Source organism: Rana temporaria, chromosome 6, assembly GCF_905171775.1.
Source record: "Rana temporaria chromosome 6, aRanTem1.1, whole genome shotgun sequence".
Classification (NCBI taxonomy): Eukaryota; Metazoa; Chordata; class Amphibia; order Anura; family Ranidae; genus Rana; species Rana temporaria.
In genome coordinates, this window is record NC_053494.1 from 95254792 (window position 1) to 95281888 (window position 27097).

General features: G+C 45.5%; 1 protein-coding gene across 3 annotated transcripts in view; it reads right to left on the bottom strand.

The window, feature by feature from the left end:
- Positions 1 to 1120: 1120 nt before the first annotated feature.
- Positions 1121 to 27097, bottom strand: part of SNRNP25 (small nuclear ribonucleoprotein U11/U12 subunit 25) — a 99348-nt gene continuing 73371 nt past the window's right edge. For all 3 annotated transcript variants that reach the window (XM_040357006.1, XM_040357004.1, XM_040357005.1), the window contains exons 5-7: positions 4025 to 4099; positions 3515 to 3605; positions 1121 to 1608 (exon numbers count right to left, since the gene is read on the bottom strand). In XM_040357006.1, the coding sequence (XP_040212940.1) occupies positions 3548 to 3605; positions 4025 to 4099 (133 nt within the window). In that variant the 3' untranslated portion in view covers positions 1121 to 1608; positions 3515 to 3547. The remainder of the gene's footprint in view (positions 1609 to 3514; positions 3606 to 4024; positions 4100 to 27097) is intronic.

Sequence of the window (27097 nt, forward strand, 5' to 3'; positions counted from 1 at the left end):
TGCCTGCAACAAAACTGGAGTCCCATAAAAGTTATAAGAGGGTGCACTCAGGGCGTTCTCAGCAAACCTTTTTCTGGTGTCCAATCACCTGAAGGTAATGGCATATAACCCCTGGCCTATGACTTGTATTCCTGTATTCTGTACTGTCCCCCAAGATATTAAATTTACTGGTTTGTCAAAGTTCCCATTTTTTTCTTAAAGGCTTATTTGTAAATCAGTCAGACAACTTGCAACTATTCAGCATGGTTATCCTCAGCCTGGCTTTTGCAGTCTGGACTGAGGCTCCATTCACACCTATGCAGTTTTCTTTTGTGCAGTGCTTTTTGCAGGGTTTTTTACCGCGATTTGCATTTGTTTTTTGTTTGTCAGAATAAAAACTGCAAATTGCAGCAGAAACGCACTATATTTTTTTTTTTTTTGCTGCTTCTTCTCAATTGATATCTATTGCACCAAAAAAAGCACCAGTTTGAGTTTAAAAAAGTCCCCAACCCTTTCCAAAAATGCATTTATGTGAACATGTTCCATAGGAAACCATTTAAAAAGTATTTCCGGTGGGGGGCGTGGCCTGACACAGCATGGAGTAGGACGTGCACGCCCTGAGCTCCGTCCATTACTTATTATCCCGTTTATCCTGCACTCTGCCCATCCTGCCATCCAGGCCTGCTGATTGCCTGGGGACCCTCTGTATTCCCTGCCCGGCCTCTGACCACCCAACGGCCCAATCGGATCGGCGGTCCCGGGCAAATGTACAAAATCAGAAGGGGATCAAATACATTTTCCCTCACTGTATGTATGCATGTATATATCTCCGACACCGGATTGGTTCACCTTTACACAAAAAATATAAAAAAGTAAATAAGGGGCATCTCTGAATAAAAAAAAAACTGTGCAGCTCTGAATAAAGTTGAATACTGCCCTTGCTATAGGTGTGGGACGTTTACCATACAGGAGCAAGCTTTTTTTTCCCCTCATTTAAACCGCCTCACATACTCGCTCTCTCCCCTGATGCAAAAGCTCAGTTCAGCTTTTGATAACTCACTCATATGATGGAGGAAAGCAAGCAGTAACGACCGCACGTATTCCAGTCAGGCTTCAGGAGGTACGTAAATGGAGGCATTGATTAAATAATTGATATTGCTGACTTGATTAGGCATTCAAACTTCCTTACAGGCAGCATTCAAAATTTGCATGATTTTTTCAGCAGCTGCTCACAAATAGAACAAATGCAGGCGGAAAGTGCTGGGTACATTTCAATCTTGGCAGAATTGCTTGATTAGCATATGGCCAAGTGAATTTTTGATAAATAGACCCAATAGGGCAGAATTCCGATCCGGGGCTTTATACAATTGGCACTAGAAAGAATTTAGAAAACAAAAGTATACGTTTTAGACTAACAAGAACGAATTGTTTTATGAAAGACAATAGTTACACAAAAACCCACATAAAGGAAATCTAAAAAAGTTTTGAATCATTCAGTGTCCATTGTCTGATAGACATTACAGTCTTTTGTTTGCCATGCTTTAGTGGTTTGTTCTTATTTCCACAATGCATTCCACTGGCGCATCAAAAATAAACATCCCGGTAATTTTCTTCACAGAAGCAGATTACCTGTAAAAATAAAATCAGAAATACAGTATTGTCAATACATGTCAAATCGAATGAAAAATCACACTCTATTGTCGGCAATGGCCATGTTCAAAGCGATGCAACGCTGACTTTGCAGTGTCGTATCGATTTGAAAAAAGTAGTTCCTGCCCTACAATTGTCGATTTCGAGTGTGACTTAGACATTGGTGCATGAAGCCACACAAATGTGTTCAAAGTCGCACCTGAAGTTGCACTGACATGCGGCTTTGAAATCAAAGATGAAGTCGCACGATTTCAAAGCCGCATTCAATGTGGGCTTACTATGACTTTTTACACAAAATATCGTAATGTATTTGTAAGAGCAGTGGGTGAGGTTGGTCAGTTGTGTTAAACTGACTTTAGTCTGTTATCTTATTTAACCACTTGCCGACCAGTCATGTATCTGGTATATCATCGGTCTTCAAGTGGTTGTACTAGGATAATGTCTGTAGCTATCACCCCAGAACCTTTTTTTATATTTTATTTTTATTTAGAGTCGACGTTTAGCTCTCTTGTAATAGCAATCGGAGCGTCTAACTAGCCACTCGATTGCTTTTACAAGCTGTGGCTTGCTTGGGCTCTCCCGTCCCACCAGGAGACCGGAAAAAAGCCAGGATCAGCTTTGATTGAGTCTCCACTATGGTAACCCCCGGTCTGGCCGTGTGAAAAGGCCCATTCTGTTTTCTCTTCTTGCCTCATATCAGCTCTTAAGCCCCGTACACACGATCAGTTTTCCTGTGAGGAAAACTGCGGGGAGAGCTTTTTTTTTTTTTTATAAATTTATTTTTCATAAGTTTCTCCTCATTGTGTCAAACAGATATAATCATACATGTTAACAATTCCACATATCCTGTTAATTATATACATTATATTACCATTCAACTTATTTCAACTCTTCTTTCTGTTTTTTCCCACCCAAAAAAAAAAAAGGCAACCATGCCCCTGATCTCCCTCCCCCCGCTGTCTACCGCCACTTTCCTTCACTCAACAACTCTCGTCTCTTCTCTATATGTCATGTAGGGAGCCCATGTCTTTTCCGGTACCTACTGTCTTGGTCCTTCACTGCCAAAGTAAGATTTTCCATTTGTTGGATTTCTGCAATCCTCAAACCATTGAGCTCTTAATGGAGGGCTTTCGCTTTTCCATAGGACAAAACAGGGGCAAACCGGACGTGTTTATGCTTCCTCGCAGTTTTCCCGACAGGAACACTGCCGGGAAAATAGAGAATCTGCGCTCAATTTTCCCGCCCGGATTCCCAGCGGTTTTAAACCCGGCAGTTTTCCTATGAGGAAACACTGCAAGGGAGCATACACACGGCCAGGATTCCCGGCCAAAGCTCTCCCCGCAGTTTTCCAGACAGGGAAACTTACCGAACAGTTCTCGGTTTTTCCGTCGGGATCTCTAGCGGACTTTATACTGCCGGGAATCCCCGACGTGTGTACAGGGCTTCCCTCTGTATGTTCTAGAACCATCTCACACTTTTCCTCTTTACTCTGCAAATGCTCATGATCAACATACACGCTACCTATTCTCTCAGCAATTTATGAACAGCTCTTACTCTTCCCTTTCTCCCAATGGTCTATGATTAGTTACAGTTGACATCATCTTTCCCACTTGATCAAATATATGTGAAAAAAAAAATAAAAAAGTGTGTGGATATGCAGTAATACTAGTATGGGTAAAAAATGTATTAGATGTCAAAAACCTTTTAGCTTAAATGTACTACTTTGTAAGGGGCCCACATTTAAACAGCACTATCACATACAGTATGTAAAAATTACAGTTAACAGTCTTATTGAGAAACAAGGAGCCAAACCACTGTAACGGTTTCCTATATTGTCATTATTGCATTCTCCTAATACATCATACGTGAATAAATAAAACCAGACCTTAAAAATATGTGTCTTGCTCCTACCAAGGTGCTATTTCTTTCTCAGCCTCTTAACAAAACACACCTCATCTCTGTTTTTAATGCCATACCTTAAAGAGAAAACAGACACATTATTGAACAAAAGCATTTGTAAAAATAACTTTTCAGAAATGTACCATTTGACATCAAGGTTATAATACAGCTACCTTTTGACAGAAATCAAAGTGTGTTCATTTGTTTGCTAGCCCCGTTCTAGGACCCTCTCTCTCCCCACCCCAACATCTTATTTTTTATTTATTTTATTACAGGAGGGTTCAAGTCAGTGGTATCATGGGTCCCCTTCCACCTCTTCTGTCCTTGGCTGTATATGGGTTCTGAATGCTGCCGAGTGCAGTGCCACATAATGACTTGGCGCCAATCTCTACAGTGTTCTGCTAGCATAGGAGCATCACCTAACTGCTTTATTTCATGTTTTCCCTTCTACAAACCCATGTAAATAAAAGTATAAGTGTAAAAGAAATTTACTTACTCGCGAAGACTTTTCTCATCATGATCAAGCTTCTCTCCCGCAAAAGCTAGATAGTACGTTCTCCACACATATTTCCTGTTTACCAAATTATTCAGAAGGAAACAAGACTATAAAATTGTAATTATGGCAATGGCGCAATAATATAAATGAGTTACAGGAATGCAAACAAAGCCAACATTTCTGGTCTATTTACAAATAATGTAAATATGTAATTTAATGCAAACATATTCTGTCTCTGTAAATTAGTTGTTCAAACTCTCACTGCCATCTACTTTTTTTTAAATTTACTAGGGTTAAAGCAGAACTCCAGACAAAATCTTTTTCCCCCCATGTTCTCGTTGCTGATCTCTTACCTTCACCAACTATGTCAGCCATGTTCTTCTGCAATAGCCTGCTGAAAAAACATTATTGACTGGTGATTTCCTGTTTGTAAGACCGCTGGCTGCTATCCCTCCAGTAACCTCAGCCAGCGGTCTGACACTGCCCCTTGTAGTCCTTTGAAAGTGAGCAGGGAATTATAATCCCGCCTGGCTCGCTGTAGTGGATACTAAAAGAGAAAAGGAGGGCGCACTGACCTAGTGTATTACCGTTTAAAAGGTTTTATTCGATAAAATACAAGCAATAATCTTACTCACAAAGGGAGTTGCAAAGAACGCTTGTCAAGCAATCAGACTGGTAAATGGCACCGCCGGGAAAACCTGACAATAGGAATTGGATGATATTGAACCGGCAAAATGGCCGACGCGTTTCTGGGGCATACCCCTTTCCTCAGAGCCTAGGTAGTCCGTTATCGCTCTCTCATGAAAGCCTCCAAATACATATGCACATGTGTAGAGGAGCCCGAGGATAGGCCACCACCCATTGACTAGTCCCGCCCCTCGGTCTCGGCCACTCACACCCTAGGGGATGGAGCTTGAAGAGCCCCACTACGAAGGAGGCGTCTCATAGAATAGCCCGATTAGCTAGGCCAGCCTCAGTGAGGTAGAGGATAAACATGGGGAAAAGGCTAGAACAGTGCAAGTGGGTCTGATGTCTCCCTTGCTCTCCACGCTCGTGCAATGGAGCGCACACCATCCTCGGACCAGGAAGTGTATAAGCTTCCTGCATTCCAGCCCTCACTACAAAGCGGGCCAGAACGTCACTTCCGCTCATGCGCACACGCTCGATGCACGGCGCATAGTACAGCCGCGATACCGGAAGTGCGGGTGTATATGCGTTCCACCCGCCACTTCCGGTTCGCCAGGGGGACTTCTCACCACTCGTCCCCACTCCTACACCAATACAGGCACATGTATGCCTGCTTATACACTTCCTGGTCCGAGAATGGCATGCGCTCCATCGCACGAGCGTGGAGAGCAAGGAGAGACATCAGACCCACTAGAAGCATCCCTTACTATGGACTCATCGCCACCCAGGAGGAATTACAGTAGGGTAAGGCTGCACTATCTACACCTTTTAGCACTGATCTAGCCTTTTCCCCATGTTTATCCTCTACCTCACTGAGGCTGGCCTAGTTAATAGGGCTATTCTATGAGACACCTCCTTCGGTAGTGGGGCTCTTCAAGCTCCATCCCCTAGGGTGCGAGTGGCCAAAATCGAGGGGCGGGACTAGTCAATTGGGGGTGGCCTATCCTCGGGCTCCTCTACACATGTGCATATGTATTTATTTGGAGGCTTTCATGAGAGAACGATAACGGACTACCTAGGCTCTGAGGAAAGGGGTACGCCCCAGAAACGCGTCAGCCATTTTGCCGGTTCAATATCATCCGATTCCTGTTGTCATCAGGTTTTCCCAGCGGTGCTGTGTACCAGTCTGATTGCTTGCCAAGCGTTCTTTGCAACTCCCTTTGTGAGCAAGATTATTGCTTGTATTTCATCTAATAAAACCTTTTAAACGGCAATACACTAGGTCGGTGCGCCCTCCTTTTTCTTTTCTTTTTTAGGTGCATGAATTCCCATGGTTCTGAGGAGGGCTGCAAGATTCTAGACTTTGCCTTAAAATTGGAATACGTTACCCCCTAGCGGAAACACCAGAGTGCAGGAGATTTTTTGTGTGCCATTGTCGCTGTAGTGGATCGCATCCTTCTCTCCGACAGAGCGCATCTCGGGCCGATAGGTCTGCATGTGAGAACACCGCTCGTGGTACAGCCCCACCTTCCTGTACATTGGAACAGTGCGCTTCACGATGTCTATCACAAGGCCGGTGCAGGGAAGCGGGGCTGTACCACGAGCAGTGTTCTCACATACAGACCTACCAGCCCAGGATGCGCTTTGTCATCCCAATGATCTGTAACTATCCCCGCTCTGCAATGATGGGCACTGGTGTCACCGCACTGATGGGCACTGGAAAGGCCTTGGTGTCACTGCAACGATGGGCCCTGACAATCTGCACTGGTGGTCCCTGACAATCTGCACTGGTGGTGGTCCCTAAAACGTTGCACTGCTTTGCATTTATATTCAAATGCTTTGTGTTTATAAAGGCTGTAACCCATCATACGCGTTATGTATTGCTTGCTGACTGCAGAATGAGGGTGTGATTTATGTTGAAGTGGACAAGTTCACATTTGAAAATCCCAGAATTTTGCTTTAAAGTGGAAGGCCATGCTAAAACTAAAATCCCTGCATCTATAGCCACCAACATTCTAGCCTTGTAAAATAAAAAATTAGTATACATACCTTTTCTTTCTGCAGGCGATCCGACCCGATCTCCAGCGGCGGAAGCTCTACAGAGGACATGAGTGTGAAATTAATGAGAAGCGACGTCACACAGAGTTACTATGGGCTTCCGTTGTGAGACGTGTCTTCTGCACCCGGCCACACAGCCAAGCAGCGGCTGACAGCTCAGCGTGGGATCGCCTGCAGAAAAGGTATGTATACTGATGTTTTTCTTTACAAGACTAGATAGGTTAATGTTAGAATGCTGGTGGCTATAGATGCAGGGAATTTCGTTTTAGCATGGACTTCCACTTTAAAATGGTAACAAGGATCCTAGCAGTTTGGATGCGAATAGCTGAAGGCCAGGCAGATAAATCAGGTTACTATTATGGAGGTAACAAGAGATCACAGGAAGCTTTACTGCTCCATTTCTTGCCCCACACCAATTAGAAAACGCTGTGGCCCATAACAGCTTTCTTGCTTCTTATCGTTAGGGAGGAGCATATTTTCAAGTTCAGATTGTTACATAGTTAGTCAGGTTGAAAAAAGACACAAGTCCATCAAGTTCAACCATAAGAAATAAAATAATAATATCATCATACAATCACATATACCCAATTCTATACCCACAGTTTATCTAGAGGAAGGCAAAAAAAAAAAAAAACAGCAAAGCATGATCCAATTTGCTACAGCAGGGGAAAAAAACTCCTTCCTGATCCCCCATGAGGCAATCGGATGTTCCCCAAATCAAATTTACCTATAAATGTTAGTACCCAGTTATATTATGTACATCTAGGAAAGTATCCATGCCTTTCTTAAAGCAATCTACTGAGCTGAATAATAATAATAAAGTGATAAGCGCAATAAGTATAGAAATAAACACAGCAAAGTGCTATGTGGATAACCTGAAAGGCTAAAAAGCTAAAGGAATAATATATGAGCGACACAAATGTCCCATAAAAGTGAAGGATCGGGGGCGTGGCCTGGACATGGCTGAGTGAAGCTGCTTTTCTCTTGAGCTCCCGGCCTTGTCCTCCCCTATACCGGCTAAAACGCAGAAAAGTCGGCATGCAATCAACCAAAAAACGCAGCATTAAAGCCAGCAACCGGGTGACCAGATCCAATACACCGGCGAGAGATTTACACCGGTATTTCAAGCCGCAGCAGCAGACCTCACCTGGAGCCAGAGAGACGACACCACGAGGCACGGCTCGAGCTGCACTGGCCGCCGCACAGGAGAACGACGAGTGGGCCCTGTACCCTACTGACCCAGATCCTCCATCCGGTCCGAGGGTGGTAACGAGCCCCCCAGACTTACCTATGGATTCCCCATCCTCTTCCCCGGGAGGCTCCTCGGCGGAGCGGGAGATTAGGGCCCTGCTACAGGCCCTACCCACGCGGTCTGACATAGAGGCCCTGATTCTGAAGCTGGAGGAGACTCACCGGCGAGACTTCCAGGAGGTCAGAGCGGAGGTGTCCTCCCTGACGGAAAGGGTGACATCGGGCGAAGCATCACTCTCGACCCTTGAACAGAGGGTCTCGGGCCTAGAGCGGGCGAGAGACCACCATAGAGATGCGGCGATAGCCCTGCAGCTCCACCTGGAAGATGTGGAGGACCGGAGCCGCCGCAACAATCTGCGGCCCCGGGGAATACCCGAGATGGTCGGTGCAGAAGACCTAGACGGAAGACTACAGGAGCTGTTCCGCGAGGTACTGGAGGAACCGCTGGCAACAGTGGAAATCGACAGGGCGCATCGCGCCATGGGCCCCAGGGCGGAAGACCAAGATAGGCCCCGCGACGTGATTTGTAGGCTGCTGAGGTATGCCCAGAAGGATCGCATTGTCCGAGGAGCATGGGAACACGGAGCGGTGTCAGTGGACGGGGCTCCGGTTACGATCCTGCCAGACCTCTCCAGGGCAACACTTCGCCGCAGAGCAATGCTGAAGCCGGTGTTGGAACTCGCCAAACAGCTGGTATTTACCTACAGATGGGGATACCCGCTCGCGGTGACATTCAGGACGGATGGCTCGGCCTACACACTACAATCCCCTGCGGACTTGCCTGGCTTATTCCGGTTCCTGGGAGCGGGACCGGTGCCGATACCGGATTGGCTGCAGATCCTGCCACGTGCACCAGGAAGATCCGGACCCTCCAGCTACAGAGTGGCAGCACAACCTCGTCAGAGAAGACAGGGCGGACGACGACAACGGGCACCATCGGGAGACGCTCAACAAGGGTGACGTGAGTAGGCCTTGAGCCGCAGCCCGCCGTTCGCTTACCGTCCACATACCCCTGTACGCAAGACACACTACCCCTGACTCTCCCAGGAGACACCTGAACCCCCCCCTATGTACATATTGGCAGTATTGCCCGTTGTGCCACCTGGCTGTAACGCCCCCCCTTTCTCGGGAATACATGGCACCATTGCGTTGATCTGACGGCAGGTGTCAGAGACCATCCCCAGGCACGGCACACACCAGACTTACCCCCCATCGGGAGACCGCATCCGATACGAGATGGAGGGAGGGGGGTGGAGGTTGGCAACTACCCTTGTGGAGGCCCTCAGTGAGCCCAGATTCCACCGAACCACGGCCCACCTGACAAAAACATAGCCTGCGGTGGTGAGCAGATCCCGTGCTGTAGGGGGGCAACGGAAGAAGCCCGTACGTGGTGGGGATGATATCCCCCTGAGACATGCCCCTGGGGATACCGTGGTACACTACTGCCAGATGAGAAGGGGAAACGGGTGTCATTTTGAATAATGCCGTGGGGATGCCCCCCCCCCAACCCCACTGGATTACAGTCGCTCTGGGTCACCCCCGTGACTGCGGGGGAGAAACGAGCGGCTTTATACGAGACCACAAGAATCAACGCACTCTGAGGCTTCAGAGACTGGGATCTGGACTCTGAGTTGGGGGGAGAAGGGAGGGCTAGGGCACCTTATGCAGAGGTTGTGCACTGACGCTGAAAGGCACAGATGGGGGGATACTTATATGGCAATTGCTATACAGGATGGTGTGCAAATATGGGGGACGATGGTGCAGGGGGGCGGGAGGGATGGGGGGTAGATGACGCGGCTGCCTGTTTTAACGTTATCACCCACCAATTATGTTGGAGACCCTGTGGCGATTTGTTTCGGTTCCTCCTCCGACAGGGGGGAGCTCACTAGCACCCCATGTTGGGGGACAGGCTGGAATATTACATAAGTACTGAGTTGATAAATATTTTGCGGCCCTATGCCTACATATTTTGTTGTTTTACCTCACTGAAGATGCCTTACTATAGTTGATATGCTTACCCGAACAAGTGTATTATATTTGATTGCATTGCAGACTCAAGCCCCAACAGCATCAACAGCCGGGGACGGGGGGGGACGGGGACCAGGGAGCTCGCTTTACTGGTCCTGTCTACCCACCTACCCACCTAGGCCTGCGCTCAATTCCCAGTACTGCACTGGTGAGTGCTTTTAGCTGTTTGAGCTAAACTATCTTAGTCTCTCCGGCCACACGCTCTTGTGTAGGCCTCCTAACCTTAACCTCTCTCTATCCTCACCCACCCCTAACCCCCCTGCTCCCCTAACTATCCCAGTCCCACGCGGACGCGTGAACTGACCCCCCCCCCTCCCCACACATTTGGGGGCCTACCCCACACTGACTCGCGGTCATGGACAGCCTGACGGTGGTTTCACTAAACGCTAAGGGCTTAAACATCCCGGAAAAGAGGAGAATGCTCCTACACGATATGCGACGCCTGGGGGCAGACGTGATTATGATACAAGAAACACACTTTAGGGAAGGAAATCTACCCCTGTTAAAAAATAGACAGTACCCCACGGTCTACCACTCCACCTATGCGAAAGCAAAGTCACGAGGGGTTTCTATACTAATATCAGCCAGGGTTCCATGGCACCATGGGGAAACAGTATTGGACATTGAAGGACGCTACGTGTTTCTGAAGGGCAAGGTTGGTCAAACGCAAGTAACCCTTGCGAACCTGTATGCCCCAAATGACCATCAGGACTCCTTCATAACCAGACATCTAAACAAACTACTACGTTTTGCGGAGGGCCAGTTGATTGTAGGGGGTGACCTTAACATTCCCTTGATCCCAACAGAGGACACATCGACGGGCACCTCCTCTAGCTCCAGAGAAACTCGGAAACGAATACACGCAGCGCTGCATTCGGCCCAACTAGTGGACGCTTGGCGTCTTTTTCATCCTGGAGAGAGGGACTATACCTTCTACTCCAGGCCCCACGGATCCTACTCGCGAATCGATTACCTTTTCGTACCCCATAGACAGCTAGACGCGATTAAGGAGGTAGAGATCGGACCAATCACTTGGTCAGACCATGCCCCAATCAAGCTGGTGTATGCCTTGACAGGTTCCCAATCAACCCAGAGACGGTCTTGGCGACTCAATGAGAGCCTACTACAAGACTCAGACACCATGACTGAAGTGATCAGGGAAGTGGGACATTATTTTGAAACCAACGACACCCCAGACAGCAGCGTGGGGGTGGTGTGGGAGGCTCACAAGGCGGTCGTGCGAGGTCTCCTTATTAAACATGGTACTAGATTGAAGAAACAGAGAACTGAACAGCTAGACGCACTGCTAGTTAAACTACAGTTACTGGAAACCCAACACAAACAGACCCTGACGCCCCAAGTGGGAACAGACCTAGACACCACCCGCCGGCAGATCACTGACTTGCTACATTACAAGGCCAAAGCAGCAATACAAATTTGTAGACGAAATGTCTATGAGTCAGGGAATAAATGCGGAAGGATGCTAGCCCAAACGATCCGCGCGCAAAACGTGGCATCGTACATCCCGCACATAGTCACACGGGAGGGGAAGAAGATCTCTGTGCCACAACAGATCTCACAAGAATTTAAATCCTTCTACTCAAACCTGTACAACCTTCCCTCCACGCCTATGGACACTGACCCGGACCTGACATCTACATACCTAGAAGCCTCCTGCATGCCGACACTAATGACAGACATGAGAGAGACTCTGGAGGAGCCAATCACTCTTCCAGAGATCCAAGCAGCTCTGAAATCCGCCAAACCGGGCAAAGCCCCTGGCCCGGACGGCCTTACCACCGCGTATTATAAATCCCTACTCCCGACACTGGGAAACCGGTTAGTGAGCCTATTCAATAAGGTGGGTTCAGAGGGTGCGTTCCATATAGACACCCTGCAGGCGCAGATAGCGGTAATACATAAAGAAGGGAAGGACCCAGGCCAATGCGGCAGCTATCGCCCCATCTCGCTGCTAAATACCGACGTAAAATTGTTTACAAAAATAATCGCTACCAGATTTCAGCGGTATCTCCCTGACCTCATACATCTGGACCAAGTGGGCTTTGTCCCAACCAGAGAGGCCAGGGATAATACAACCAAGGTGCTGAACCTGCTACATGTAGCCAATAAGACAAAAGAGCCATGTGTCTTTGTGGGAACGGACGCCGAAAAGGCGTTTGATCGGGTGAGTTGGCAATTCATGTTTCAGACCCTGAGGCACGTAGGGGTGGGACGGAGGATGCTTAGCTGGATAACAGCGGCATACACAAACCCAACGGCCAGGGTGAAGGCGAACAGCACTCTGTCTGATGCATTCCCGATTACCAACGGAACCAGACAGGGCTGCCCACTGTCGCCTCTCCTGTTCGCATTGACCCTGGAACCCTTCCTACAACACGTGAGACAAAACCCGAACATTACCGGGATAAAGGTGGGGGAGGGTCATTACAAAATCTCGGCCTACGCCGACGATATGCTGTTCTCCCTGACCAATCCGGCGGTGTCCCTCCCGAGCCTGATGCAGGAATTTGACTCATACGGCAAATTAGCCAACTTGAAAATCAATTTGACAAATCCGAGGCGATGGGAGTGGGAGTCCCCCAACAGCAGTTGACGCGACTTAAACGTGACTTTAAACTAAAATGGACAGACGTGGCACTGACATACTTGGGGACGCGCATCTCACCAAAACTTTGACATATACAGACTTAATTTCCCCCCCCTGCTTAAGACGGTACAGCAATTATTGACTGGATGGACTTCGGGGCTGCATTCGTGGTTCGGGAGGAACAGCATCTTAAAGATGACCATCCTCCCGAAATTCGTATACTTACTGCAGGCACTCCCTATTCATATTCCTACATCATACTTTAAACAAACGCAGACGGTATTCGGACGGTTTCTGTGGGCAGGGAGGCGACCCCGCGTACATAGAACCGTGCTTTCCCTACCCAAATTGAGTGGGGGGCTAGCTATGCCAAACATAAAAACATACTACCAGGCAGCCCAATTAAATAGACTTATAGACTGGTGCCGTCACGACCTACTTAAACTCTGGCCACGACTGGAACAGGCGCAGAGCGAGGTCTTACTGAAGCGAGCCCCATGGTGCCATAACATACAACAAAAGGACGTACAATGTCACCCGACTATAGGGAACACTATTAGGGTCTGCGCCAGATTACTGACACAAGGTCACCTTGCATCGGAGGTATCACCCATGCGTCCAGTCTTGGGCAACCCGAGCTTTACACCCGGACTAGGAGACGCTAGGTTCGTCGCCCTGCGCGAGTCGGGACACTTTCAGGCCTCACATTTCAGTGAATCGAGCAGATGGAAGACGTCAGCTCAGTTGATGGACCCCTTGGGAACCTACCAACTAGACTTTCTGAGAACATGCCAGCTGAGCCATTTTTTGAAAACCATGACCCCCCCGCCTGCGGGCCAGCCCCTTACATATTTGGAAGAGCTGTGCGTGGAGACGGGAGCGCTACCCCATGCGCTCTCTCTACTACACACGTTGCTAGTTGAGCCACTGGAGGGATACCAGATACCAAGCTTTAGTAAATGGGAGCGGGACCTGGGGAAAAAATTCACAACCAATCAGAGACAACACATCCTTACGTTCACGCACAAATCTTCGATTTGTACCAGGGTCCAAGAGACCAATTACAAACTACTGACGAGGTGGTACAGAACCCCAGACGTACTGAATAAACTGTTTCCAGACGCATCAGACCTGTGCTGGAGGTGCCAGGCGGAAAGGGGCACCCTGATGCACATTTTCTGGTCTTGCCCACGCATCAGACCATACTGGGGGGAGATCAGACAGATTGTCCAAAAATTCACGGACCGCAGGGTGCCAGATGACCCGGCATATTTCCTTCTCCATGCAACAGACACCCCTGCGCGGATCTATAAAAAGTCCATTGTTTGGCATTTGCTGGACGCAGCTAGAGCCTGCGTCCCGCTATGCTGGAAATCCCCGCACCCACCGACATTAGCCATGTGGCTGAAAAAGGTGGATGAGATTAGTTGGTTGGAGGACCTAGTTTTGTCCAAACAGGATAGGAACGAGCAATACTCCCAAACGTGGCAAATGTGGACAATGTTCAAGTACTCAGATGAGGGCCAGGCCCTCAGAGGTGGACAACCAAATCCCCGGGCAGACTGAGCGAACCACGCCTGCCTCCGAAGCTCTCCGGACTGCTCTGGGGAATCCGTGGCGGGAGGCACTGTCAGCCGGCGGCAGATGTCCATGATCGCGAGCCCCCCCCCCATTTCCCACCCCCCCTCCCACCCACCTCTCTTACTCCCTCTCTTTTCTTTACTTGCTGGACTGCTCAATGAGCAGGTCCGGCAATCTCTTCTCTCTCCTCTTCACTCATTTCGCTCCTAGAAAACGAGAAAAAGCGGGAGGCTGAGCCACGGGCCCGTGATATAATGTGTTAGAAAGTGCCGCATGAATACTGTTAAGACGCATATCCGCGTTCTGCTGTTACTGTTATGTGCGCCTGTTGGCATCAGTAGATGTAATGTTTGTATTGTGGTCCATGTGGACCGGCCTCATGTGGTATATAAATAAACAATTAAAAAAAAAAAAAAAAGTGAAGGATCTTCGTGAATAAATAAATAATAATAGTGATGATGATGTTCTTCCTGTGGTCTTCTAAGCAATTCTTCAAAAAAGTTCTTCTAAGCAATTCTTCAAAACAGTGAGCTCACAGAGCGCTTACCTTCCTGCAGTAATAGTAGCTCCTTCAATGTGTAAATCTCTGCTTGTGGTGGTGATGAATGTTTGCTGCTTGTCTCCCACAAATAAGGTTCCTCCTGGTGTCCAAAGGTGTAGACTAAGGGCCAGATTCACAAAAGAGATACCACGGCGTATCTCCTGATACGCCGTCGTATCTCTGTTTCTATCTACGCATAGATATCCGACAGGTGTAATTGTTTTACACTGTCGGATCTTAGGATGCAGTACCGCGGCCGCCGCTGGGGGGAGTTTGCGTCGTAAACCAGCTTCGGGTATGCAAATTAGCAGTTACGGCGGATCCACAACGTATTTTCGCGTTCACTACGCCGTCCGTAGTCAAGTTTCCCGTCGCAAATTTAGTCGTTATTTGACCTGCCTTAACTTTAAACAGCAATCGTATTGCTGTATAAAGTATGGCCGTGGTTCCCACGTCGAAATTTAAAAATGAACGTCGTTTGCGTAAGCCGTCCGGGAATACGGAATTACGCTACGCGCGTCGCCGTTCGAAAAAATGACATCACTGCGCGCAAAGCACGACGGGAATTGCGAAACGGAGCATGAGCAGTAGGTCCGGCGCGGGAGCGCGCCTAATTTAAATGGCACATGCCTATTTAAATTACGCGGGCTTACGCCGGAGGCTGCGAGCGTAGGTTTTCATTGCAAGTGCTCTGTGAATCAGGCACTTGCGATGAAAACTTGCGGCGGTGTAACGCATCTACGATACGTTACGCAATTCTACGTGAATCTGGCCCCAAGTCCTCAGGGTTATCCTCGATGGTGCTCAGGGTAAATAAAATAAACTTCCTATGTTTAAGTACGCAATGTACAGTTTATTAAAAAAGATAAAAACGCTGCTTACAAAGGTAAATTGAATATAGACGATTCACACAATACTTCCTGGTGTTGTTCCTAATTTTTCCGTCACTTACATGTTACGCCACATCACGTGGCTTCATCAGAGGTGACGGATTGGCTGAAAATCTTGTCTTTTATACATACACATCGGAAGTGACACGGCGGCCATCTTGCCGGAGTTCATGTCTCCGTACAGGCGGCGGCCATTTTGTTGGTTAGCGCGATTCTCATAGTGTTGATTTAACATTGTTCAATCACACCCATTCCCAGCGGCCATCTTGTTGGAGTAAATATCTCCATCCAGGATGACGCCTAACGGCTGCTTGCAAATTATATATTATATAGGCTGTGAGTGCTGGCTGGATCAATTTGCATCAAAATAAATAAAATACAGTGTCTTGGAATAGTATAAAAATGGGATACCAATAGATTATATATATATATATATATATATATATATATATATATATATATATATATATAAATAGGAAATATAAAAATATATAAATACATATAAAGTAAATAAATCGGAAATATAAAATATATATAAAATTATTTTTTTATAAAAGTTATTTTTAAAAAGTTAAGGTCAAATTCCACGTTCATACCATCAGGTACCATTGTTTGTAAACTATAAATCCACCTGGATTCCTTCTGGCTGATGGATCTGACCATGTGTGCCCCCCTCCATGGTTTTTTGTGTTTTTCTATAGCCCAAAAGGATAGATGTGTGGGGTTTGTTGTGAAACTGGGCAAAGTGTTTGCTTACATTGTGCTTTGGGAATCCTTTTTTGATGTTTTGGATGTGTTCCCTGATTCTAACCATGAGGGGTCTTTTTGTTCGCCCTACATACTGTAGATTGCAAGTACATTGCAATACATAAACCACTCCCTCCGTATGGCAACTAATAAAATCCTTGATAATTAATGTTTGCCCAGTTTTTGTGGAAGTGAAATCTAGTCTTTTAGTTTGTGGTGTTTTTGAATGTCTACATGCAGAGCAATATTTGCACGGGACAAATTCTTTACTTGAAAAAAAGTTATATCCACTTTTGGGTGGTTCTACCACATTGTTAACCACTAAGTCTCTCAACGTCGTAAGAACACTGCGTCGGGTCCGCGTACGTTCGTGAATTCGCGTATCTCGCTGATTTACATATTATTCAACGTAAATCAGCGGGAATGCCCCCGGCGCCATTTTCAAATTTGTAAATAAGATCCGACAGTGTAACGTGTATGGGGGGAACTAATGCGCAAAACCAACCTAACCGTAATTATCTAAATAATAACAATAACAGCTAAAATGTATAAAAGCAGCAGCCACTACCAAAATAGTGCTCACGCACCAAAAGACATATGTAAAAAGGGTATGTAGAGGGGCTTGCCAGTTAAAATAAATAAATAACTATAATGCCAAATATCGCACAGCAACGTATGGATAATGATCATTAAATCCAATATATATGTTCCACTCCTTTTTTCCAATACCTTCAAAGCATCTAAATTGAGATGTGCAAGGTGGAAATAGTGAGAATTAATAGAATTAAGATAAAGACTAAAAATATTAATTGATAGTCAATACATTAATAGCAATCCAATAATGTCACCAGTGATAACGTGAGTGATAGTTTCCATAAGAAAATCCAAAAGCACACAGTGTAAACTCTGGGTGATAAATAATGTAAAAAGGCAAAACATCAATAATTATTAATTATAATATTTTTTATGCATATATATATATATATTTTTTACTTGAACGTATTTATTCACAATTATTGATGTTTTGCCTTTTTACATTATTTATCACCCAGAGTTTACACTGTGTGCTTTTGGATTTTCTTATGGAAACTATCACTCACGTTATCACTGTTTGGTGACAATATTGGATTGCTATTAATGTATTGACTATCAATTAATATTTTTAGTCTTTATCTTAATTCTATTAATTCTCACTATTTCCACCTTGCACATCTCAATGTAGATGCTTTGAAGGTATTGGAAAAAAGGAGTGGAACATATATATTGGATTTAATGATCATTATCCATACGTTGCTGTGCGATATTTGGCATTATAGTTATTTATTTATTTTAACTGGCAAGCGCTCTACATACCCTTTTTACATATAACACAGTGTAACACTGTCGGATCTTAGCCATATCTATGCGTAACTGATTCTATGAATCAGGCGCATAGATAGGACCAGTTTAAGTCAGAGATACGAAGGTGTATCAGGAGATACACCGTTGTATCTCTTTGTGAATCTGGCCCATTGTCTCTTTATACCATAGTACAGCATCACCAGGCCTGCAGCGCCACCAAATGGCTATTGAGAGAATATACCACCCTGATATGTAAACAAAGAAAGTTCCTGATTAAATGTATAGAATTCTGCCTCAATTTGCTGCCATGGGAGAAAAATGATGGCACAGTGGGAAGAAGGGTCAATATATTCTGATATACCAATGGAACTCGCATTATACAAAAGGTATATAGATGACGTGCTTATAGTCTGGAATCGCAGCAAGCAATCACTGTAAAAAAATATATTGAAACTAAATCAGAATGATAAGAATATCACACTTACATTGAACATCAGTAATGAGTGTGTCAACTTTTTAGATTTAGATATTTCAATAATGGAGAACAAATTGGTAACCAAAACACACTTCAAGAATATTGACACCAATAGTTACTTATCCATGAAAAGCTGGCATCACAAATCATGGCTATTCAATATACCTAAAGGACAATTAACAAGAATTAAAAGGAACTGCACATATGAAGATGACTTCAAACTGCAAGCCACATTTATTGGGAATAAAATAAAGAAAAAACTGCGCTAATTCAAAAAAAGGAAGTATCTAGCTGCTACATACAAACAAACAAAGCCAGCAAAAATAGTAAACAGAAAATGTAGCGCTAACAAACTAAAAAATATGGTACCATGTAAGGTGACAACATTCATCTATGAGTGCATATATATGAACTACTAACATGAATATAGGTAGCTCAAACAGTGCTGGATGCAAAAAAAAAGTCTATATCTCAAAGTTGAATGGATATCAAAACTAGGTAAAACTCCTGCGCTGTGTTGGATAAACGGGGAAGGGAAGGAGGTGATGGGAAAAAGGAGGGGGGGACCCAAGAAGTGGATGTGGACACTGCAGCAAACAAAGAAAAAGTCTGTCCAATGAAGACAGTGGGTAATAATGAAAAAAAGTGTAAGTGTCTGCGCTGTGAATTACACTAGTGAATGAGTGAGCGAAGGGAAGGGAGGGGGGGGGGAAGAGTGGGGGGATGTGGACCTGGGGAATGGAAAACTATACAAACGCAATAGAAGGGACCTGGTTACCCCTTTTGGGTAATAGCAATACCCAAAAGGGTATTGCTATTGAGCACCCCACATTCTGAGTGATGTCTGCTCCTAAGACTGAGAGGGAGAGGAGGAAAAAAAATGTTTCTTCTGAGAAGAGAGCGATCCTGATCTCTACCATCTCTAGGCACGATGCGTACCTCCATGGCGCACAGAGTGGCATGACCAGTAAGGGCAGGAAGCAAGAGATCCTCCTGGCTGTCACCCTGGAGGTCAATGCCCTTGGGCATGAGAGAAGGACCTCTAAGGACATCGCAAAGAAAATAAATGACATGCGTCGTCAGGTCAGAGATAAGCTGGCCAAGGTGAAGAGGCACGTCAGGGCACGGGAGGCGAACCAGCCAGTACTGTCAGTCTGACTGCCGATGAGGAGGTGATCGCCAGATGTCTGGACCAGGAGCAGGTGGAGGGCTTTGACTCTGGTGAACAGGCCTTGAGGACAGGTAAGTGTTTTTTATCCCCCATCCGGTGTGTAGCATGTGAGGGGGTGCAGGGGAACATGTGACAAGTGTGTGGGTCCACCAACATGTGAATGCTTTGTGTCATCCACAGATGTGCTGGAGGGAGCAGGGCCATCGTCTGCTGCTGGATGACCCACGCCATCCCCGGAGGAGAGTGCCCACACCTCTCCTCTAGAGGAAGTTGAGGAGGAGCATGTTGATCTGGAGGAATGTCTCTCCCTCGAGGATGATAACATCTTCCCTGGAACTTCCGTGACCTCCACCCCCCCGTCAGGGGAAGCCCCTCAAGGGCCACCCCCCCATCAGGGGAAGCCCCTCAAGGGCCACCCCCCCATCAGGGGAAGCCCCTCAAGGGCCACCCCCCATCAGGGGAAGCCCCTCAAGGGCCACCCCCCATCAGGGGAAGCCCCTCAAGGGCCACCCCCCATCAGGGGAAGCCCCTCAAGGGTCACCCCCCATCAGGGGAAGCCCCTCAAGGGTCACCCCCCATCAGGGGAAGCCCCTCAAGGGAAGCCCCTCAAGGGTCACCCCCCATCAGGGGAAGCCCCTCAAGGGCCACCCCCATCAGGGGAAGCCCCTCAAGGGCCATCCCCATCAGGGGAAGATTATGAGCGTTATTTTTTTTGGAGTGACGTGCACAGATGTATGTGCCGTCCTCCAGTAAGGGCATGCCATGGCGAACAATGGCATGATCCCTATTTTTTATTTTTTTGGAGTCACTGCACACGGTCAGGAGTGCAGGCTACAGTGTGACTGGTGTGTGAGTGTGGGTGACATTCCTGCCAGCAAGGCGTGTCACCTTGGATCATCAGGGAGAGGTTATCCCCACGACCGTGTGAATGTGGTATGAATGGACAGCAACATCATTGGGGCCTTGGCGTGGCGTTGCTGCTCCCCATTTCCGTGTGGTGGACTTGGGCTAAACCAATGTGGGGTGGATGTGGTGTGTGTGTGAGCACAGGACCCCAGATGGCAAGCCCCCTTTTTTGTATTTTTTAGGAAAAAAAAATGTTTGATATTTTTTTATTTCTTTTTTTATTCTTTTTAGTTCCTTTTTTAATATACATTTTTCATTATTTCTTCTCTTTCTCAAAATGCGGCAGCACCCCCCCCCCCCAGGCCCATGCCTGAAGCTGTGTAAGGGGCCCCATAATTCCCAATAGCGGCCCTGCCTGCATGTTGGCATACAGATATGTTGTCCAAGTGTGGTTGCTCAGCTCGTCCGTAACGGTGCTGCTGCAGCTGCTGGCCAACTGACCGGTGCACGTCTGGTGCTGAGTTACACCTGCTTTATGGGGAATAACTTAAGGCCGGATGTAGAACTTGCGTGCACCGCGCGTAGCCTGCGCCGGGCGCACGTACGTTTGTGAATCGTCGTATCTCCCTCATTTGCATATTTGAATACAAAATCAATGGGAGCGCCACATGCGTCCAGCAGAAATATGCGCCCACGATACGCCGGCGTAGACAAGTTACGTTGGTCGGATGAAGCCTATTTTCAGGCATATCTAGTTTTGTGGGCATGGCGCACAGATATGACGGCGCATATTTGCACTTACGCGGCGTATCTCGAGATACGTCGGCGTAAGTGCTTTGTGAATCCGGGCCACTGTATTTTATTTATTTTGATGCAAATTGATCCAGCCAGCACTCACCTATATAATATATAATTTGCAAGCAGCCGTTAGTGTGCCAACACAGAATTATACTTGCCTTATATATTAATGTGCGCCTGTTTATTTATTGTCTCTGGATATGCCATTCATTGTTACCGTCCACCAACACAATGGCGTCATCCTGGATGGAGATATTTACTCCAACAAAATGGCCGCCGGGAATGGGTGTGATTGAACAATGTTAAATCAACACTATGAGAATCACGCTTACCAACAAAATGGCCGCCGCCTGTACGGAGACATGAACTCCGGCAAGATGGCCGCTGTGTCACTTCCGGTGTGTATGTAAAAAAGACAAGATTTTCAGCCAATCCGTCACCTCTGATGAAGCCATGTGATGTGGTGTAACATGTAAGGGACGGAAATATTAGGAACACCACCAGGAAGTATTGTGTGAATCGTCTATATTCAATTTACCTTTGTAAGCAGCGTTTTAACTTTTTTTATTAAACTGTACATTGCGTACTTCACCATGTGAAGTTTATTCTATTTACCCTGAGCACCATCGAGGCTAACCCTGAGGACTTAGGCCCAGATTCACAGACAGCGGCGCACATTTATGCCACCGTAGCGTATCTCCTGTACGCTACGCCGATGCCGCGCAGAGAGGCAAGCATTGATTTCACAAAGCCAATGCTCCCAAAACTGCGCTGGGTTTCGAAGGCGCAAGTCGGCGTAGGTGGAAGTGGGCGTGAGCAATGCAAATGAGGTGGGACCCCATGCAAATGATGGGCCGAGAGCCAGACAGATACGTATCAACAACTGCGCATGCGCCGAGACGAGGACGCATCCCTCTGCGCATGCTCATAACCACGTTGGAACAACTGCCTAAGATAAGCCAGATCACTGCCTGCGGCGTAAACGTAACCTACGCCCAGCCATATTCACTTCCAACGTAAACTACGCCGGCTTGAGTTCCCTGGTGCAGACCTTTGCATGTCTGCTGCTGAGTTACACCTGCTTTATGGGGCTTAACTTTACGCCGGACGTACAACTTACGTGCACCAGTCGTAGCCTGCGTCGGGCGCACTAACGTTCGTGAATCGCCGTATTTTCCTCATTCGCATATTTGAATAGCTGATCAATGGGAGCGCCACCATGCATCCAGCCTAAATTTACGCCCACGCTACGTGTAGGCAAGTTACGCCGACTGGATGAAGCCTATTTTTAGGCGTATCTTACTTTGTGGGTCTGGCGCACAGATACGACGGCGTATATTTGCACTTACGCAGCGTATCTTAAGATACGTCGGCGCAAGTGCTTTGTGAATCCGGGCCTTAGTCTACACCTTTGGACACCAGGAGGAACCTTATTTGTGGGAGACAAACAGCAAACATTCATCACCACCACAAGCAGAGATTTACACATTGAAGGAGCTACTATTACTGCAGGAAGGTAAGCGCTCTGTGAGCTCACGGTTTTGAAGAATTGCTTAAAAGACCACAGGAAGAACATCATCATCACTATTATTATTTATTGATTATTTATTCACGAAGATCCTTGACTTTTATGGGACATTTGTGGCGCTCATATATTATTCCTTTAGCTTTTTAGCCTTTCAGGTTATCCACATAGCACTTTTCTGTGTTTATTTTTACACTTATTGCGCTTATCACTTTATTATTATTATTATTATTATTATTCACTTCAGTATTTATTTACATTTAGATTGAGCAGCATTTTTCTTTTATTATCATTATTCACCGTGTTCACTTGGAGGCGCGAGAGCCCTTTACATTTTAATCTACTGAGTTGGCCAGCACCACCTCTGCAGGGAGTCTATTCCACATTTTCACAGCTCTTACTGTGAAGAAACCTTTCCGTATTTGGAGGTGAAATCTCTTTTCCTCTAGACGTAAAGAGTGCCCCCTTGTCCTCAGTGTTGACCATAAAGTGAATAACTCAACACCAATTCACTATATGGACCCCTTATATATTTGTACGTGTTGATAATATCCCCCCTTAATCTCCTCTTCTCAAGAGTGAATAAATTCAGTTCCTCTAATCTTTCCTCATAGCTGAGCTCCTCCATGCCTTTTATCAGTTTGGTTGCCCTTCTCTGCACTGTACTCATTAACACAATATCTGTAAATTTTAATTCAGGTCTTAGATAACTAAAGTTATCTTCCTATTGCGATATGTAAAAGGGAAAGCAATCAGCGCAAACAACCTTAAAAAAAAAAAAAAAACACAAATATTGCAGGCTGAACACCAATAGGTAATCACAAGCCTAAAATGAATATACAGAACAGTAGGTAAGTGAAGCGCAAAAATATATACAAGATAAATGTCAATTCAACAGTATGGAAAAGAGCAGGTTGGAATTACAAAAATGAACGGCAAGATCCCTCATGAGAAAGGAAGAAAGGTAATCCTCTGGCAGGATAGATGTGACAAAATCCTCCTACCGGAGGAGCTTATGCATGGACGTCATCCGCTGCCATCTCTCCACCAGATTGTATGATCTCGCTGTATACTAGCCACTTCACTGGCTATTTTACTATTGCGCTTATAGCGCCGAGTTTTATATGCCCTTCTGTTTTATAATAAACCGTACGGAGTACACTTAGATTGTCTCCTTTTTATTATCGCGGTCCATTTTGGTTCCTTGGCACCTCACCTACCACTCCTGACTGGAGACCACTAACACCGGAGGTCAGTGTTGGATATCCTACTCATCCAACTGGGGGCATCTCAGCAGGACTGGACATCAACATCATCCCTGTGTGGATATATACGTTCATGGACTTTTGGAACATAAAAGGTCCACTTCATTTGGCAAGCGCAAATGTGTTTGTGGTGGAGGATTTTGTCACATCTATCCTGCCAGAGGATTACTTTTCATCCTTTCTCACGAGGGATCTTGCCGTTCACTTTTGGAACTTTAGCCTGCTCTTTCCCATACTGTTAATGGACCTTTATCTTATATATATATATTTCTTTGCGCTGCACTTACCTACTGTTCTGCATCTTCCTATTCCTGTTCAGTTATATTCTCAATTGATAAAAGCGGAGGTCCACCCACATTTTTTTTTTTAAAAGCCAGCAGCTACAAATACTGCAGCTGCTGACTTTTAAAAAATGTACACTTACCTGTCCAGCACGCCTGCGACAGCCAAAACCGAGCAAATCGCTCATCTCTCAGCTGTCCCTGCCGCCATCCTCGGTGAGGGAATCAGGAAGTAAATCGCTGTGGCTTTACTGCCCGTTCCCCTACTGCGCATATAGCATGTCGCGCCCTGATAGGTCCCTGCTCTTTCCTGGGACCAGTGTGTTTCCCATGAGACAGCGGGGAGGACAGGAAGTGGCGTGACTCCCACAGGAGTCTATGCCCGGAAGTGAGTGCAAATATCTGTCTTAGACAAGTATCTGAACCCCCCTCCCCCTGAAAGGTGCCAAATGTGACACCGGAGGGAGGGGCTCTGAAAAACGGACGTTACATTTTTGGGTGGAACTCCGCTTTAAAACTGTACTGAGCTGGCTCTGTGATTCCTTGATTCCTAACTGCCCTTTATATTATTCTTAAAGCAATTCTTGTCAAACGCAAACATGTATTCTGATATGTAACACTAGTACATCACCCAATTGCAAAAACGTTGGGACACTGTAAAATGTACATATAAAAACAGACTGCATGGAGTTGTAAAGGCAGAAGGTTTTTTTATCTTCATGCATTCTATGAAAGTCTGGTATACTCAATCCCCCTTGATTTATTTTCTTTCTGCAGTGTAGTCAGTGCGATTCTAGGTTTCCTATTGTGCCATATTAATTTTATCAGTGTTTTTAGAACTCTAAAATATGCAGGGGGGGTGTAATATATATAATTTTATATATATATATATATATATATATATATATATATATATATATATATATATATATATATATATATATATATATATATGTGTGTGTGTGTGTGTGTGTGTGTGTGTGTGTGTGTGTGTGAGTGTATGGAGCATCTGAAACTTGTACATGATCTTTGGAAGTATTGTAATTTTTAGAGCATTTATCCTACCCATCCATGAAAGACGTACTTTTATTCTCTTAATTTCGGTTTTAATTTCTCCCAATAATTGGATTGAGTTTGCTTGATATAGTTTCTTTGGAGAAGCAATTAATTTAATCCCCAAATATTTTATTTTTGTCTCTCTCCATGGAAATGGGAATTCTTGTTGTAAAGTTTTTGCCTCTTTTGCCTTCATATTAATATTTCCGATTTATTCGGATTGATCTTGAAATTGGAAAGTTCTCCATATTCTTTTAGTACTCTTAAAAGATTAGTTATTGTAATACGGGAGTTGGATATATAAAAAATTATATCATCTGCGAATGCAGCCAACTTATGCTCTTCTTTTCCTACCCTAAAGCCTCCTATATCCGCTCCCCTCCCGAACCACCGCCAGTAATAATTCCAGCGATAACACGAACAGGAGCAGTGACAGGGGGTATCCCTGTCGCATTTAATTGTTCATCTCGAAGGGGGATGACAATATTCCATTAACTCTTACCATAGCCCTAGGCCCTTTATATATTGTCTGCATCCACTGCATCATTCTGGGGCCTATTCCCATGCTCTCCAATGTATTCACCATGAATCCCCAGTCTACCCTGTCAAACACTTTCTCTGCTTCTATTGACAGGAGCAGACCGGGGACCCTTCCCTCTTTAATTTTCTGGAGGAGTAGGAGTGTTCTCACTCCATTATCTCGCCCTTCTCTATTTGGAACAAACCCAACTTGGTTCAGGTGGACTAACTGTCATGAACGCTTTCATTCTCGTTGCTAAAATTTTTGCAAATAGTTTTGTATCTACGTTCAGGAGTGATATTGGTCTATAATTAGAGCATTTGGTATTGTCTTTCCCATATTTTGCAATGATGGCAATTGATGCTAGCAAGGCTTCCTTACTCATCTCATACCCAGTTCCCAGGCCATTAAAATACGTGCATAATTTTGGGGTAAGCATTTCTTTAAACCTTTTCAGGTAGAGTGTTGTAAACTCGCCTGGGCCAGGACTTTTTCCTGCTGCGGATTCTTTTAATGCTTGGTTAATTTCCTCCTTGATTATGGGCCTTTTCGAGGGCTGCTGCTGCTCTTTCTTCCGTTATCTGGGGGATCTTGGCTTTCATTAAATTTTCTTTCGTCCTTTTTTTTCCCCTCTTCCCCTACTCCACACTGTTGTACTGAGTATAACTGCTCATAGAACTCACAGAAAACCTTCCAGATGTCCTTTGTGTTGTGTACCATTTCCCCTTTTTTATTTTGTATTTTATCTACAAAATTCACGGATTGTTTTTTCCCTAACATCTTTACTAGGCACCTACTGTTCTTATTTCCCCTTAAGTATCTTTCCTTTGAGATCTTATTATAAGTTTTCCTTATTTCACACTCTAATTGTTCCTTCAACTCATCTCTTTGTATCACTAACCGTTGTGATAATTCCTGTTCTTGTCCACCCCCTTTTTATGCCTCTGTTCTAGCTGGTATATTTCTTCTATTACTTTCTCCCGCTTTTTTTATTCTTTATCGTTTCCTTCAAACACCCAAAGCGATCAGGATCCCCTTTATGTTGGCTTTATGCGCCTCCCACAGAGTTATCTGCCATCTCACTAGTTTATGCTAAAGTTTGCTCCAATTCTTTTTTCACAATCTCCACTCCTTGCTTATCTAATAGCTCTTCATTTAACCTCCAGGAGGAAACTTGTCTCTGTGTGTCAGGTATCTTAATTTCCATAATCATTGGTGCATGGTCAGATATAGTCGTTATTTAAATTTTTATGGAAGTCACCCAATCTAACATCCTATGCTCGATCATCCAATAATCTATCCTAGTGTATGTCCTGTGCACAGGGGAAAAGGTAAAATCTTGTACCCTCTTGTTGGCTATGCAATTTCTGTTTACTTGCCTTCAGCTGAACTTTCCTTGTCGCCTGTACACGTGACGTGTCATCTTGTTTTGGATCCATGCTGAAGTTCAAATCCCCTGCCATA